The sequence below is a fragment of the Camelus dromedarius genome, chromosome 23 (genome assembly GCF_036321535.1).
Source record: "Camelus dromedarius isolate mCamDro1 chromosome 23, mCamDro1.pat, whole genome shotgun sequence".
In the NCBI taxonomy this organism is placed as follows: Eukaryota; Metazoa; Chordata; class Mammalia; order Artiodactyla; family Camelidae; genus Camelus; species Camelus dromedarius.
Genome location: NC_087458.1, coordinates 22,165,711 through 22,183,813, shown reverse-complemented (window position 1 = coordinate 22,183,813; position 18,103 = coordinate 22,165,711). Strand labels below are relative to the sequence as shown.

General features: G+C 44.1%; 1 protein-coding gene across 1 annotated transcript in view; it reads right to left on the bottom strand.

Moving 5' to 3' along the window:
- PAPPA2 (pappalysin 2) overlaps window positions 1-18,103 on the bottom strand; it is a 244,170-nt gene that overhangs the window by 65,150 nt on the left and 160,917 nt on the right. The window contains exons 14-16 of the mRNA XM_010992885.3: window positions 12,235-12,406; window positions 8,652-8,829; window positions 7,199-7,412 (exon numbers count right to left, since the gene is read on the bottom strand). Of these exons, the coding sequence (XP_010991187.2) occupies window positions 7,199-7,412; window positions 8,652-8,829; window positions 12,235-12,406 (564 nt within the window). The remainder of the gene's footprint in view (window positions 1-7,198; window positions 7,413-8,651; window positions 8,830-12,234; window positions 12,407-18,103) is intronic.

Below are 18,103 nucleotides of genomic sequence, written 5' to 3'. Positions count from 1 at the left end.
ACTTAAATAGGTCTATATTCTTTGGAAAAGCTGATACCCTGGGCGACCCTGAGAAAGATGGCTAATTTACAATCACTCTTAAGAAGATCTGACTACCGCAGTGCCTTTCAGATGGCATCTTGATGAATGCCTTACAGAGGGAGAGGCTGTCTGAGTAAAGTTAGAAGGCTGGAATAATTGAGAAGTTGAATTAATTATGGGCCCGAATGAGGTTAACCTAACCTTCACACAGAAAGATAACACCTAATGAGAAAAAGGTAACCATGAGAGTGAAAGATGAGGGGGAATATAATATGGTCTTTTTGATAAAATACAAGTCAAATGCTTTTATTTTAGCTTCCTGGGAAGTCAGGTTAATGAAACAACAAAGGAGTGATTAATGGTGATGTGTATGTGGAAGTAAATTGCATGGGAGAAGAAAAGGAGGGGGTGTGTGTATCATAAAATGTGAACAAGAAAGAACTCCTGACACTATCTAGACTTGACAATTTCTTTGGAGTTACAGTTGTTTGTATTTTCTCCATTAATTCCAAAAAATAAATAAACCTCAAAGAGACATGTAAAGCCTGGCATGCAAAAGTGCTGTTGCAGTAATTTTGGAGAAAGAAAACATGACTCTGGATATTTTTAGGAAAATCAAAACCCCATGACTGATATTCTTACACGAACAAAAGTTCGTGCTTCTAGATTGTGCTTCTTGATTTTGGCTGCACGTTGGAGTGACCTGGGGAGCTTTGCAAAAGACTAATGCCAGGGTCCCACCTCCAGAGATTCTGGTGTAATTGATTTGGGTGTGAGCTGGGCGTTAAGAGATCTGAACTCTCCCCAGGTGATGCAAGTTTACAGCCAGGTATGAGAACCATTGTTCTGGTGAGCCTGCTGAGAAGTCTAATTCTTTTTCTGTTACCATCAACTTGTACAGAGTTTGCTAATCAAGCTTCAATGTCAGTTGAATAAATAAAATTAAAATTGTCCTTGGAGAATGACCATTCCTTCTATGTTGCTGAGACAATTGCTGGAAGAAAAATAGACAAAATATTTTTAAAGGTTTCTTCCACTCTAAAGCACTTGGAATAGAAATTTCCACCCCTTCATGAGGAAAAACAACAACAACCCTCTTTCCTTCAACAATTTTTAACATCAAATTTAATATCAAAATCCTATCATGATTTTTCTAATAAATGTAGCCTTTACATCCATTCAGAAAGTATTTACTGAGTAACTACCAATAAATGGAGAAGCCCCTGGGCATATGATGCAAGAAATATCCAGGGTCTATTGGATAGATAACCAACCCATTTCTACTCAGTGAGATAAACGATGTTGTCAAGGAAGTTTTCTGTGCGATGGGAACCTATGGGAGGGACATGTCCTACAAACTGGGGAGGTCTGGGAGGCTTCCCAGGTAAACATCACACCTATCCTAAAAATAGGGAGGTAGGAGTTAGCTGAGCAAAAGGTCACTGTCGGGGAGAGCTCTGGCCAGAAGGAACAGCATGTCTGAAAGCCCAGCAGCGTGCTCGCCATGGTGCATACAGAGAAGTAAAGGAAATGCAGAGCATGAGCCCCTGTGCTACAGATGGTGTTGTGGGTGACAGCTGGAGGGACATGATCTCCCAGGGAAGACAGTGGGCAGTGAAGCTGGAGAGGTAAGCCAGGCCAAGCTAGCTCACGCAAGACCTGGAGAATACTTCAAGTTTAAGCTTTTTTTTACTTCCTTAAATAAAATAGCAGAAAGGCTGGCCATTTAGTTTTAGGTAGGGGAATACGATAACCGGACTTGAGTTTTTTGAAGATTATTTTTGCTGCTAAGTATTGAAAGGGGAAAGACTGGAGTCAGAAAGATCAGTTCAGAAGTGAAAAAGGATAGTGGTCTGTCAAAGAGAGGTGGCGGCAAGGAAGGGGAGAAATGGCCATATCTAAGCGTCAGTGAGATGACGATTCAATGGAAGTAGATGACTGATTTGACTGAGAGTGAAGGACACTGAAGAGTCTCAGGTTATGTGCAGGTTCCTGACCTGTCCAACAACATGGAACAGAGAAGGATGTGCAGATTTAAAAGAGATTACAGTAGGATCTGTTGTGTATGATGAGTTTGAAATGCTGATCAGATATCCAAGTGGCTGTATCTGTAGGCAGTTGTCCTAAGGGGCCTTACGGTCCTTAAGGGAAGAGACTAGATCACGGGTATAGTTTCAGGAATCATTAGCATGTGGAAGGCAGTCGAGACTATGGGGTAAATGAACTTCATCCCAGACAGGTATGCAGAATAAGAGAGAGAAATGAGCTCAGAGAAACACCATCATTGAAGAACTGCACAGAGGAAGAAAAGCTAGAAAAGGAAATTGAGAAGTGGCAGTGAAGAAGAAGGAAAATCAAGAGAATGAGATACAGCAGAGTCAGGAAAGAAGTCTCAAGGGGAGTACAGCCAACTACATTGTCACAAAGAGTGTTTATTACAAAATAAACTCCATCTTTGATGTTTGACTCTGACAGCTCTCAAGCCTCACCATCTCCCACTTCTGAGCAAGCCTATAAGAAAGCCTGGGTGCTTCCTCTTTCGGCCTCAGCAGAAAGTTCAAACCATGCCAGGTCCTGCTCACATGCACAAACCCTTGCCCGAGCCCTACTCCCTAACCACCATAAAACTCCAGGATACTCTCCTTTCCCCGGTCGCTCAAACCATTTGAAAACCAACTTGGGATTTTCCCCTTCTTTCCCCCAGAAAGCCTCATTTTGCGAGCAATAAACCTTGTCACATTTTCTTGGTCTATGTGTGGCATCATTTGTTTCAACATCAAAACCATGGTTGGGTGGGTGGACCCATCCTATTTCTCAGGGTGACCACAACCATAAGCCAAATATTCTCACATAACATAAGGTCTGAGAAGAGTCCCTGCGTTTGGCAGCAGTGAGGCCCAGGACAGGCTCTGCGTTAGTGGAGAGATGGAAATAAAAACCTGAGCATCGACGCGTGAAGGAGAGAGAAGACAGTAAGATGGAGGCAGTGAATACAAACAACCCTTTCCCACAAGTTTCACTGTAAAAGGGAGGCAGAAGGTGTGGTAATTGGGGAGGAAGGGGCGGGCATGGGATCAAGAAAAGGCTCTGCTTACTGGAGTTTCGACACAGGAGAGACCTGAGCACAATTAAAGAGAACTAAGCAGGGGAGAGGGAGGGAGAGAATTCAGAGTAGGAAAGAGGAAGGTAAATGGATTGAGAGAAACTCCCGAGAAGGGGTGCAGGACCCAGAGCCAAGGTGGAGTAACTCATAATTCATTCTGGACAGTGAGCAGCAGGGGAGCACACTTGGAGGTGTCAATTAGCTTGCACACCTCTGGGCAGATCTTTGCACTTTAGGGTGGGGAGTGATAAACTGGAAGTTAGGGAAGAGGTGTTAGGATTGGAGGAGAAGAGATCTGAGATGGCCTACAAGGACAAAGACAGTGCTTGTCCTCAAAACAGAGAAGGATTTGGGCACAGGATGAAAGGCTCGTGTGCCCTTCTTACTGCCATCTTGGAGCGTTGGTCTCTCCTTGGGTTTGCCAGTTTGGAAATCTGCCTACTGTTTTTTCTATCACTCTCTGCCTCCACCAAATGGATATGATCTACTCTTTTTTTTAATGTCTGTGCATAACTGAATCACTATGATCTACTCTTTACAACTCACTTCATTATTTTGTTTTTAAACTATTCATTTATCTCATTATAAAGTCTAGAAAATATAAATATAAGCAAGCAGACAAAGAAACGTTTTATTCCCTACAAACCTAGTCCTAGAGATTATGACTATTCATACCATAATCATTTTTAGCGCCTGAAAGAGAATGACAAAAATATACCTTTGATACAGAAAATAGAGATGGTGTCATTTATAACAATTGTTTTCTTGCTTTTGTCCACTTACTGTATTGTGAATGCTTTCCCATGCCTTTAATATTCTTCCAAACACCTTTAATGATGGCAGGATATTTCATGGCTTGGCTGTACCAGTGTAGCGCCGTACTGTTTAGTGGACATTCATTTTCGTTTTATTGAATTTTTGTTCTTCAGTTTCTTTTTTCCTGCTCAATTTCCCTCTGGGGAATTCATACGGTTTGGATGATGCTGTCTCCACTTATGACTTCAAGGTCAGAGTCCTTGCATCTCCCTGTCCTCAGGGATGAGATTCAGGGTGAGCAGTGCCACCTTCAAATTCCGGGAAGAAGGGGCAAGGAATCTAGGGGCCAGGAGAAAGTGCCTACCTGTCCTCTTCTGTGCTCCGCTGCAAGGAGAAATGACGCACATGAAAGGGGGAGAATGAAGGCTAGGTGCTGCCTGAGGCCAGAGCCTACGTCTTATTCGTGCGTGTTTCTTCACTCCTAACCCAGAGGCTGGCAGAGAGCACGCACGTGAGGGAGCTCCAGCTACGGCTGTGCCAGCCCGGTCACCCCCAAAGCTGACACGGCGGGGGGGATGGAAGAGAAAAGTCAGATCTGGCACTTATCTTTTTCCCTCTCAAAACAACATTAAACAGCCTTGAGAAGAAGAAGCGGGAAGGGAATGTACTTGGCTAATAGTTTGCTAGTTGCTTCCTTCTTTGAAAAAGAAATGAACAAAAAGTAACATCAAGCACCCGCATTGAACGTCATAGTTTATAAAACGCTTTCAGTGCATTACCTACTTTGGGCCTCAAAACAATACTGTTGGGAGAAATCATCACTGCCCCATGCGTGAAGGATGCAAAAATTGAGACACATGGATACTGAGTACGTTGTTCAGGGTCATGCAGAGAACAAGTCTGACCATCAGGGGGGTTTTTCCACTACTCGGAGAACTGCACAGAATTAGCCTGCACCCGGTCTGTCTAGGCTGATTTCCCTGCCAGCCTTTCCCGACTTCTTCTCCTGCCTGCATGTCCTAGAAAGAACTTTAGGGCCCCATTCGTTCGTACACCGCCGGGCTCCCTCACCCAAGTGAGGAACAAGGCTGACATAGTTCGTTGGGTAAACAAGCAGCAAGTGACAGTGATTTACTCCCGACCTGCAGACTTCTGATTACCAATCCACTGCCGGCTATGTAAACAGGTGTAAACTAAGATTAAAATCAGTTTACACAGTGCGGTAAATAATTTAATCTCTCCTCTGCATGGTGCTTGCGAATGTAAATGTTTAAGTCCAGACTGATGCTGACGTCGTGATGCAAGCTTCCAGTTTCTCAACCGGAAAAGCCGTGCCAGCAAATGGCCCTTGTGTGCCCCTGCCGGGGTGGGGAAGCTGGAGTCGGAGATGTGGGGGAGGCAGAAAGCCCATCGTTTAGAGGGGGAAGCTTCAGTGTTCCCAATGCAAAGCTCAGCCACGGGCCGAGGGCAGCAGGAACATCCCTCCATCCCGTATTCCTCCTGGTCCTGCGACTTCTCTCTCTCCCTCTATTCCTCACTAAACTATTTTGCAGACACTTGAGTTGGCTGCAGGAGTGTGAAAAGGGAGACAAGAAAAGGGGAAAAAAAAAAAAAAAGAAAGAAAAGCAAGAAAACAGCAGCCTGCAGGCTGGTTGTGATCCGGTTCTCACTGGAAGATGGCCTGGGCACTCACCGCCTGTCAATGCATGCTAATGCAAATTGACCTCGATCCTAAGAATGTCACATGCAAATGTGTTTCCGGTTGTCAAAAACCATTGACTATACCTGCTAGAATCACTGAACCAGAATGCTGCTTCCTATGAATTTTTCATCAGTATTATTCATGTTCTAATTAGCCCGTCTATTTTGCCTCGGGCTGAAGTGGTGAGGAAGGGACTTCCCGCTCCCCATCCCAAATATGATCTGGGGCTTTCTTTGGAGAGGAAGGCTCTGGGCTAAGCCGGACTCAACCCGCCCTATATTGAGATGGCTGGATACTGACTACGAGAAGGGTCAATGTGAGCCAGAGAGTGAGCTTCCTGGTTTTCTTCTGTTCCCTTAGAGAATTCTAGGTTGCAATCAAAGTTTGTGTCTCCTGTAATCATCGGTAATGCCATGGCTGGGATTTTGTTAGTTCAAAACAAACAAAAAAACAAAACAAAACATTAAAAAAATACCAACTATGGTCAGATTTTGGACTAAGTCCTGGGGAAGAAATGAATTCGATTTTCTCCTTTACTGACATAATTCGTGGTGAGGAAATAATAGTCACCATTTACTGAGTACAAGGAGTCTCTTCTTCTGAAAGCTCTTTGCTGGTTTCGTTTGTTTAGAAAATGTTTCTTTTTCTGAAATCATTTATTGAGCACTTAGCACAAGCCAGGCACTGGGCTGAACATGTGTCGTGTAATCCTCAACTCAGCACTCTGCTGAGGGCATTATCCTCAGTTTACAAAAGGGATGAGACCCAAAGAGTTAAGGAACGTGCCTGAGCTTACTCAGCTAATCAGATGGGGGACGACAGGGATTTGAACCCCAGTGTGACTTTCTTCAAAAGCCTTCCTCTTAAAATTATGCAGTAAGGCTTTTGCTCTTTTGGGTCCACCATGGGTCCAGAAGGAAGGCCCTCTTGATTTCTGGGTCTAGGGGTGAAGATACAGAAAGTCCAGGAAGGAGAAAGCAGAGAGACTAAAATTAAAATGTTCTTGGCTAATATATACTGAGTTCTATCTTTTATAGAAAAATTTATGGACTCATGTTTTATACATGTTAATTTATTTAGTGCCTGTACTATTATTATTATCATCATCATCATCATTTTACAGATGAGAAAGATTGAGGCAGAGAAAGAAAACGTCCCAGAATCACATAGCTAATAAGCATCTGAGTCAGGGAGTGCCCCAGGCAGCCTCTCCCACGCCACAATCACGGGCCTCCAACTGCCCCAAGGAGGGCGCTCCAGCACAGAGTTGGCTCTAGGCGACATGTGTAACACTTGGGAAGCTCCTGCCCTTCCTTCCAAGGAAACTAATCATTTGGGCAGAGATTCTTTAAAAAAGCACCTCCATGAGACTGTGGAATCTCTTACGGGGAAGAATATCTTTACAGAAAGCGTATGAAGCCAAGCTGCCTGTCATGACTGGGGGACACACCTGTGCAGGTGAAGAGAGATTATATAAACAAACACACACAACAATGGACAACCCAGAAGGTCTTAATATTCTTTCCAAAACAACGCTCTAGGATTTGCAAATGAGGGGAAAGGAGCAAGATATAAGGGTGGAGAGAACTGCTAAGGCCAGGGACAATCCAACTTACTTCCTGACTTGACTCTCCGCACTGCCCATCACGTAGTAGCCCGGTTTGCATTCATATCTGCAGACAGAGCCCACATCATGGTTGCCCTGGAGGCAGCGAGGCTGGAGCAAGTTGGCGTTCGGGATAACAGGGGGAACATCACACTCCAGCTTGCAGTAGGCTTCAGGGAGAGACCAGAGCCCATCTTCAAGGCAGGTCAGCCACGGGCTCAGTCCTGACTCCAAGAAAGAGAAGCACAGGATGCTCAGAACAGAGAGTCCAGAAATAAAATACTAGCAGAAAGAACGAAAACCTGTCAACATAACGTCATTCTTGGAAAGTCACATTACTCTTTGTAGAGCAGCGTCTTTAAAACCTCAGGTCAAATGTTTATCTTCTGTCTTTTCACCCACAGAGCATCTACTGAAATCTCTTACACAGCATAAAGGTCAGAAAGCTCTTTCTTGACCTGAAAGAAAGAAGGGCTACCAACCAAATCATTACCTCACTTCCTAACTACAAATAATAAAAATCGAGTAGTGACAGCACCATGGAAAGCATTATAATAATAATAGATGACACTTTTATAGTGCTTATTATATGCCAGGCACTGCTCTGAGCATTTTACATGTATTCACTTGTGCAAACTTCAAACCTCAAACAACCCTGTGAAATAGACACCATCATTATCCCCTATTTCACAGATGAGAAAATTGAGTGTAGGTAACTTAGCCAAGCTAGTGAGGGCAGAGGCAGGGTTTGAACTCAGGCAGTTTGGGTGCAAAGTTCTGTACTTGAACACCACACCATATGTCTCCATGCCATTCAAAGTTTCTCCAAGAGCAATCCATGGACAGCCCCCACAGTAGCATCACCAGCCCAACTTGGACCTACTAAATCAGAATCTGTCAGCATGAGGCTGAGGACGTTGCATTTATAACAAGCATCCTTCATCATTATTAGGCACACCTGGGTCAAAGAGGTAAAGAGCAGGTTTGGGATCAGAGCACACCTTGCTCTTTACCTGTTGGAGCAAGTTCTACCCCATCGTCATCCCTTCCTTGCAGTGCAGCCAAGGACAGCTCATAAAACCGTGCTCTCATCTCTAAAATAGAACTAAAAGCACCTAACTCATAGGATGGTTGTAATATTAAATTTAAAAATGCATGTGATAAAGGTTATATTGATTATTACTAGTATCGGAAAACTGTTAGTTGGCTTGACTTCAGAGGACATGAAGTCAAATGAAAAACAGGAAAGTCTAAGTTTCTTTCATGAATGAGATCTTGAGTCAGGGTATCCTTTCAGGTTGTTGAGACAAAGAATGGTGTTGCCCTTTGGGACTTTGCTCATATTATCAGAAGAGGGAGGTACAGCAGAGCAAAATGGGAAGAGTTCTGGGTGAAGAAAAGATCCCCAAAGAGAGAGAATCAGAAGAGAACGTGCATTCAGCTCCCAGTTGGCCAGACAATACCTTGAAGCTTGGCTGGTGGGACACAGGAAATGGAGCAGCGTTTCAGAAAGTTCGTTCCCTCTGAGCAGGAGAAGGTTGCATAGTTCACCAGAGATGGGTCAGGGGCACCGCAGTCGAGGGGCATGCAGCTCACAGCCCGGTCCCAGTACCCAGCGGAACACGTGAGCAGAATTTCTTTCTAGAAACAGAGAAGTTTCTGCTATCAAGGTCACATAAAAGGCTCATCAAAATAGTTTCCAGGCTTCCAAAGAGTCCTGATGATTATCTGTGCAAACGTTCAGAATTATTTTGTCTTTCTCCCCCTTTATGCCTTATTGTCTTAATATACAGTCTCATAATACCCCAGTCTGATGCCGATGAAAGGTACCCATCAGTGGAAGAGAATCATTGAACAAAGACATTCCTCCCGGCCAGCTCTTGGTCGTCATCCATGTGCTTCCCCAGATCGCTCTCTACCCTTCTCCACCCTGCTCTGTGCCCCGGGATGCTGACCCCTGTGGATTTCATGCCTCTGACCTGCGCTTGGTTTAGCACCCAGGACAACACTGGCAGGAGACTGGAGGGGGAGAGAGGAAGGGGAGGTCAGGGTGCTGATTCTTGCTACTCCCTCTCCTTATAATTTCTCTATATCCTGCCTCCACCTTTACAAGTAGTCCCTTTATTGAAGTCTCGCAAATTGCTCACCTTTGAGCATGTAGCATCTGTTTCCTGCTGGGACCCCTTACTGATACAGGCCAACTGATACTGCTACTAAACATAATTACCTCCTGAGAATGTGCCTGCTCTCTAAGAATAGCTGAGAACGATTGCATAGGAGGCATCTTCTAAACTTTGTGATTAAATTTGGGAGATTCCAGCCATTTCCCTGGGCCTATGGTTTCTGTAGGAGAGCCCTAGAGAGTTGATGACCACGAAATAAATGAGGAGACATTTTTGAAGCCCCAGGTTCTTTACTAGATTTGGTTAAACAAGACCCTCAAGAAGCTAATAATCTGCCAGCAGAGCAAATCACAGGTTGAAACAGTGGCTCAGAAAACATCTGAAGGGGAACAAATGGAAAGAGAGAAAGGAAAGGAGGAAAAAAAGGAAAATGCAAGAGATATACTTAGATATATCTTTATGTCCTATCCCCTTCTATAATGATCTGAAAGCATATCATACAAAGCATGTAAATGAAGAAAATAAAAGAAGTAGAAAACAGGCACTGAGAAGAAAGAAAATATAAATATATAAAAGCAATATCATTCATGCATGCTTGTCTGTCCCTGGGCAGGAGGGAGAGTATTGTGGGGGGAGGTTCCCGGGTAGGTCACTCAGGAAGTGGCCTTTGGAAGTTGAGCAGGGCTTCCCAGCTGCAGAGGGGAAGCAGGGAGACAAAAGAGTGAGGGGAGCAGGATGCACAGGCACTGAGAGAACTGGACGCTCCTGGCTTGTCTGGGGAAAAGAGCAGCCGTCGTGTTATTCTATCTAGCCCATAGGTTACCAAAGGTCAAATGGAGAGAGGGCAGGCTCTGCGGCTCTGCCGGCCATCCCGCCAGGAGACCACAGGGGCAACAAAGCCAAAGGTAAAATGACTGGTGAAGGCACCTGTCACTCCTGACACCCACTTCTGGCTCGCTGCTCCTCCCTGCTTCCCAGTGTTTCCCTGTTGCCTGCCAGAAGGACCCAATTCAAAGCCAGACACATTTTTCTGTTTAGTTTCAGTTCTTGTGTCAACAAAAAGCAAAAATCCTCATGTCCTGTGGTCACGAGCCGGGATCGTGTAATCTCTTCCGTGGGGCCAGCCTCGGGTGACAGGAGCGGACAGCCGGAGAGCCGTGTCTGCTGACTCCACCAGACGCCTGGCCCGGCATGCGCTCCCACCTTCCTCCTCCCAACTCTGCCCCTTGCACCCCGACCACAACAATCCCTTAAAGAGTGTCTGTCAAACTCTGCATACATTGCCTGGCTTCATTAAGTATCGGCCATTTTGTCTTGAACTTGCTCCTAATTTGAATGCGTTGCAAACACTGTCTTTTCTTCTCTCCCCTTCTGCACACCAATGTACCCAGTTCCTACATTCTTAAATTCTTTTTCATTTTTCCCATCTCTTTTCCAGTGTGAGTTAAGCTGGGTTAAGGACAAGTGATAAGAGCTCTGCCTTTCTGATCCAAGCATCATGGGCCAAGGAGTTTGTGCTTCAAGGTATATTAAAACTGTTTCTCTTTGTAGAACCTAAACCCTCTGAAAACAAAGATTGTGTCTTTAAATTCTGACTATGTCTAAGCAAGTGAAATTCCTCCATGGATCCACCACCACCTGCTAAGCAGTCAGCTGGTACAAGATGAAAAAAGATTCCAATCTTCCAAACCAGTGATACCTTACTACCGATCATACTTCCACACTTCCCTCATCAGAACACACCTTTCTGCCCTCTCCTCAAGCACCATTCCCTTTTACCTAATTCATCCTTCCTCTGTCTCATATTATGCTCATGTTTTCCAATGGTGGATTTCCAGTTTCAAATACAAATCAAAATTCAAATTCTTTAGAGATTATTGAAAACTCTCTCAAGGAAAGATGGAAAACAAAATTCTTAGTTGAGACTACATTATCATACTCATAACAATGGCAGCTTAACAGAGAACTAGGGGAGGGTATAGCTCAAATGGTAGAGCCCCATGCTTAGCATGCGTGAGGTCTTGAGTTCAATCCCCAGTACCTCCATTTAAATAAACAAACAAACAAAGAAACAAACCTAATTAACTCCCCTCCAAAATAAATGAATAAATCAAAAAAAAAAACCAAGCTACGTGCCTTTCACTTTGCTAGAAACTTGTAAATTATTTCCAGTCAGTCATTAAAATAACCCAATAACAAAAATACTTTGGATCTAATTATTTTACAAATGTGGAAACAAACCTGAAGAGGTTAGTTTCTTTTGTCTGTTTGTCTTTGCCTAAAATGACGCACCCAATAAACAGTGGAGTCAAAATTTCATTCCAAGTCTGTCTCCCAAGCCATACCCTTAACTAATACATTCTACTGCCTTCAAATCACCTTGAAATCCTGGAAATGGTGCCATTGTAGCTACAGAAATTTGGAAAATTTGATCAAAGCTAGAATCATGATATAATCCTCACCTCAGTAACCAAGGGAAGAAAGTCAGACTTTCCCCTTTTTCCTCCAGCATTCTTGTAAGGGGGGCTGGAGGGTCAGACAGCGAACCACACACAAGCTGACTGCAACCTGTCTTGCCTGCAAATTGTGGTCAAGTCTAACCTGTAGCATCCTCATCTCGGTGGCAGAAGCGAGGATCGTGATTTCTGACAGGAAGACAAAAGCAAGGGGGAAGAACGGACAAAGCGAGCCTACCTGCTGCCCGCCCGGAGAGACGCTGACCCCCAGCTAACGGAAACGCGCCTGTCCTTACATGCCTTGCATTTCTATAAAGCTGTGCTTCTCCTTGCTTGCGGGAGTCCTCATTTTTCCTTTCAGAGGATTTAAAAACACCTGCCTTACCCCTATCCCACCAGGGGGAGGAGCATGCATACGGTCCCTCCCCAGGAGCTTTGGTCCCGATGACCACGGGTCTCCAACTCACCTGCACGGGTCTGAGGTACTGCCCACTGCTGGCCTGAAGGGCAAACCCCCTTTGACAGGTGATAGCACACGTCATGTGACCTGGGCCACCAGAGGTACAGTTCACCACCTCCGTGTGATCAAGCAGCAGCGGCACACAGCTGCCCTGCTCCCCGCAGGGCCAATGGACACAGCTGGGGACGAGAGAAACAGAAGTATCTTAGACTGACTCGGAACTGACACGCCACAGCAGAGGCTCGGGGCCTCCCTCTGGGAAGGGCCTTGAAACCGAAGAGAACAATGTTTCTCCAAAACCTACATTAAATTCTTCACCTCCTTCTATGGGACCTGGAACCATGCAACATAAAATGAACAAGAACAGTATCAGCTAGCGAGGGACGATGGACCAGTTTTCTGTGGGTCTTCCAGGAGGACAAAATGATGCTGGGACAGGTGGGGAGTGTGTCCCAGGAGCTCTGGATGGCAAAAGAAATGAATAGATCAGACGGTAATCCTCAAAATATTTCACAACCAGTATTTATGGGTCTCAAACAATCAGATCAGATGCAGGACAAAGGCCAGGAGTGAGTCCTGGAGGCCCCTGGCTGTGTCAGGCACTAACCTCTTTGTTTTTCGATCCCAGGTTGGTTGCAGGGGTCCCTGTGGGAAGGGTGCAGGTGTTTGAGATGGCCAAGAAAGCAACATTTATTTACTGGTTGGCATAGAAAAAATTTTTTCGTACCCTATACATATTTTAATGCAAAATAGATCATAGACATAAATGTAAGAACCTAAAACTAGAAAAACCATAGAAAATCCTTGTGATCTTGAGCTAGGCAAAAAGATTTTTTTTTTTTAATTGAAGTACAGTCAGTTACAACGTGTCAATTTCTGGTGTATAGCACAATGTCCCAGTCATGCATATACATACATATATTTATTTTCATATTCTTTTTCAATGGTATAGAAATATTTCTGACAACTGGTATACGCCACTGACTATCAGCACTGGCTAACCAGAAATTGGCTCATGACAGAGAGAGGAGACTTACGCGTACCAAATCCCTGCCACATGCCTGCCACTGTGTTTGATGCTGCCAGGACATCATCTCAGCAGAGAACTGCTGCCTGAATCTCCAGGGCTAGTCAGCCAGGAGCAGGAGAGAGAGTTAAACTCCCTGGGGCTCAGGGAGACTCCACTCGGACCACACCAGAGCCAAAAGAGCATTACATTCTTATCAAGGCAGAACCACAGAGATCAAACATTAGAGCACTGCCCCCAGGCTGTGTGAATTTGGATCCTGGATCACTATTTACTACCTGTGTGACTGGGTTGAGTTCTTTATTCCTCAGTGTTTTCAGCTCCTTCTCCCTTGAGATGGGGGCGGATAATGGTACACATCCCACAGGGCTGTTACTGCTCCTGGGTTAGTTCTCTCTACTGCTCCCCTGCAGATGCCCCAAGTCCCATATTCAGGGGCCTGTTTTCTATGAGCCACCCATATGTTTTGTTTTTTCCCACTTCTGTACCTTTGGTCAATGTGTTGAGTTTTCTTAAAGGCCTTCCTGCTCCAAGAAGCCCCTCTAGATATCTTACTCCTTTGAACCTTCCAGGAAAATTTTACAAATAACTCCAATAACACTTATTTTACTCTATCTTTTATTATAGTCATGGATGCATTCACTTGTTCCTTAGTTAATTAACTTATCCATCCTTTGACCCACAGGCAATTAGTATCTGAGCTTCCCCTAAGTGCTGAATCTTCCAACTCCATCATGAACTTGAAGACAAACACCAAGTTTTATCCATTTCAGTATTCACCATACACCTCATTATAGGAGATACAATTCAGTTGGCTGAATTAAATTTGTTCATATTATAGACGTCAAAGTAAGTCAATGGTTATCAAGATGGTAAATTTGTTAAATCTGATAGAGACAGATGGGGATCTGAAATACAAAAACATCATTACCAAACAATGAGTCAACCATCCTGCCCTACTCATTCATTCATTCATTCATAAATATTTACTGAGCACTTAGTGTCGGCAAGGCATTGTCCTCAGGACTGGGGGTTAAATAAGTATGCCCTCAAAGAGCTCATAATCTAGTGGGGGAGAACAACAAGCTATTTTCTTGCTTCTTTTTCTCATGATGTTGTTGCCAGCGGTACTACAAATTAGTGAAAATGCCTTCTGTAGGTCTTGTCATCATCAGCTGGCTCTATTTGCCCTTGAATTGTGTTAGCAGTCAATCAAGGAGCGGGCAACAATATAAGTAAGTGGAAAATAAAATGCCATTGAACTGCACATACTATCTTGAAATAATTGAGAATTGATTTTAAAAGCACTAGTCCAAAAAGTATGGCCCTGATTTGAATATGCTGAAGTTGCTGCCCCTGGTCTTGTACCGTGAGATTTAAGTTCTATGCCAACGACATTCTCATTTCTTGTATCTATGCTTTTTAGGTACAGAATGGGGATTAGAGTTGAATGGTATGCAGGACACTTTTTTACTTCTTTAAGCCCTGATTATTCTCTGTCATGGTGTAGTATCCCTCAGACTCACGCCACAGAGCCTGATGAAGACAGGGATATATGAGTTGGGAGGGAGGGTTGTTAATTGTCTGCAAGGATTCTCTAAATCCAGTGCTGATAACTAGGTATGCAATACAGGAAATAAATCTTTGTCTCTCAGTCTTTATTCAGCCTAGCTTGATAAGGAATCTGAAACTTGACTATCCTTCATGGAATGAGATCAGAACACCTCGTTAGTGATGCTGAAGAACACCAAGTTCCATAGATGCTACATGTCCTTGAATGTGCACAAAACGTAGTACTTCTGCAGCATATTAAGCAGAGAGAGTTATTAACATTTCTGGTTCACGTCAGCTTACTGCCAAGAAATTAATGTGAAATAGCACGAGCTGTTTTCCAGTGACTCCATCCAATTCATCCATGTCATCACTGGGGACAAACACGTACTGAGATAAGTCACAAAACAAATACTCTGAATGAGCCTCCTTCCATCAAGATGGTGTTCCGGTAACTACTGTTGCTATGACTACCGGTGTGAGAAGTCCATCCAGCACTGGCAGCAAGGGAGGAAGAATGAGACGGGGGATCACAGAAGAGGGGGGAAAGTGGCATGAAATAAGACCAAGGAGGGAAAAAAAAGCATCAAACCCAGACCTGTTTATGAAGTGAGAAATGGTTTCAGGGCAGCTCCTGCAAATTCTTTCACTAGCTTATATTTCCATTTGCTTCCTTTTTAAGGAATTTGTTTTATGGGGACGGTGTTTGTCAGGTCGTTAGCTTCTGATGGCATCTGGTACCAATTGTAGGCGTCTGTCTCTTGCACCCCAACCCCAAACCCCCTTTTGTGTTTCTCTTCCACTACAAACACTGCTCCTGTGAGTGAAGTTGTTGTGTCCTCCATTTTCCCACGCTCCTGATACATCCTTCCTCCTGCAGACTGCTACATTAAGCCCCAATATCATAATGATAATGGTAATAGTAAAAAAAAATTAGTCTGAAAACTTTTCAAAAGCTTTCTTCTTATGATCTTTGGACTAATGTTAGTGAAAGTGGCAGCAGTGAAGCCTTCCAATGCCCCAGAGAGATGGGGAGTTAGGTATTTATCTTGGTTTGACATACAAGGAAACTAAAGCTGTTTGGAGACTGGCTGGAGGCCACCCAGCGAGTCAGAGGAAAATCCTCAGGCTGGATCTCACTCCCAGGGCCAGCCTGGACCACCGTGCCATCTCCCTGGAGATGAGGTTGCTCTCTTGTTACTTTCTTCTCAATTCAGAAGCCAATGTCATTGGCCAGGATGAGCCAAGAAGCTCTTCAGCAAGGTAGTCGGGGGCAAAGTATAGAATATTTAATAGTTGGTCTCAGTTTTCAGCAGATTCCTTTTAAATGATAGCAAATCAAACTGGCAATATTCGTCCAGCTGCCAATGTCTGCGAGATGCCCTGCTAAGTGTGTTTCCTCCTTTGGCAACGATCCTCACTCCTCCACCCATTTCTTCCAGGCCTTCCCTCATACCCCATCAATGTGTCCTCAGGTAAGGCTATAATGAACCCAGTCAGATGTGATTCACATATTTCCATCTTAAGAGGAGACAAAACTCGAAGACAAAGAAATGAGTTTTTCATGATGGAATTTTAAGTCAGCTGACCCTTAAAAGTCACACTTGGTAGATGGCCACTTTACCCATCATTCTAGCTTTGCTTTGTCTCTCCACTTCCCTTGACAAACCTCTACTCTCTCTTCTGGTCCTCACCCCGCAAAGCCATTATGTTTGAGGGTCTTAAAAATGCTCTCAACTGAGAAATCCCTGTTCAAAATGTACGTTATCCCTGGGCTTGTATATAACCTGCTCATGGGCACCCAGACACACTCCGAGCACCGTCCTACCAAAATGAGGTGTGTTTCCTTTTTGTTTGGGACTCAGTGATGTCTGTCCTCGGGAAACCTCCATAAAAATTTGTTAGTCAGAATTTGTAGGACCCACACCTACTGAATTTCCTTCAGTTCCATAAAAAAATGGCCCTCATGTGCCCCGAGGCAGATTTTCTCAACCACAGTTGTATATTTGACTCGTTTAGGCAGCTATTAAAAACAGAGATACCAGGCTCTGTAGATTTTCTTTCTGTAGGCTTGTGGTGGGACCCTCGCAGCTGTGATTTTATTAAGTTTCAAAGCTTTCGCTGCTCACCAGGAGCAAAACCCAGCGCTATAAAGGTCTGGGTTTGTGTAACCTGCACGATATGTCAACAAATTCCATAGGCCAAGATTATAAAATAGCAAAGCTGATTCCAGAAGGAGAAACTGGTCCCACTGTTTGATCGTTATGCCTTAATGTTTTCAGCACAAATTATCACGTGGAGCCGTAAGACAGATCAAAAGTATAAAACGTCTCCCCCGTTCTAAAGAAGTTTTCAGTAGAGCTGAAGAGAGAAAATAATTAAATCATGTGTTACTGATTATAAACCCATGGATGTTCCAGAGAAAATTTTATCACTGACTTCAATGAATAGGATTTGCAAAGGCAAAAGAGATACCCCAGAAAGTTACCTCCAATACTTTCCAGACAGAACACAGAGCAAGGTAGCACTCTAAAAACCCAGACAACATCACCATTTCTTCTCCCTTCCACTGAGAACTGAAGAAAACTCAGTAGGTGTGGGTCTCTCAAATTCTGACTAATAAATGTAGAGAACTTACATTGAAAGGGGTCAACATTGACATTTGATGATGGACTTAGAGACAAGATCCCAAATCTTCCTGTGCCTTTGAGTAGTTGGCGAGGAACAGGGTAAGGCTAACACCAGAAAGCAGACATCATTCTCGGCAGAGAGAGCAGACAGACTCACTAACAAACCTGCTATGAGCTGTCCCCCAGGGCATGCCAAATCAGGCACATTTTAAAATTTTCCATTGCTTAAGGCCACTAGAGGGAATTTGGCCTCGCTTCCAGCCAAGGTCCACATTTGGGAAGCTGGGTAGTTCCTAAGGAATGGATGAAGTCCTGGCTGTTCTATCCACAGCTTCCTCACAGCTTTGGTGTAAGGTTCCCCTGGGGGCCTGAGCCATCCCAGAGGAATTTTGGGAGGGTACCACACGAGTCCAGAGTCAGAGTCAATTGTGAAACCTTATTTCTCCCCTGTGAGGGCTGATGGGAGATAATGCACTAAAGACCCTATTTCTTGACTGTGACAGCTGGAGGGTGGGGAAGATCTTTAAAACTGATCTTAGAGGACCCATAGCTTGTTAAAATTAAAATGGAACTTAAAGATAATGTAACCCTAATTCCTCATTTTAGAGATGAGGAAATTGAGCCCAAAAGAAATGATGGGATATTTCAGAACTTCCTACCACATGAAG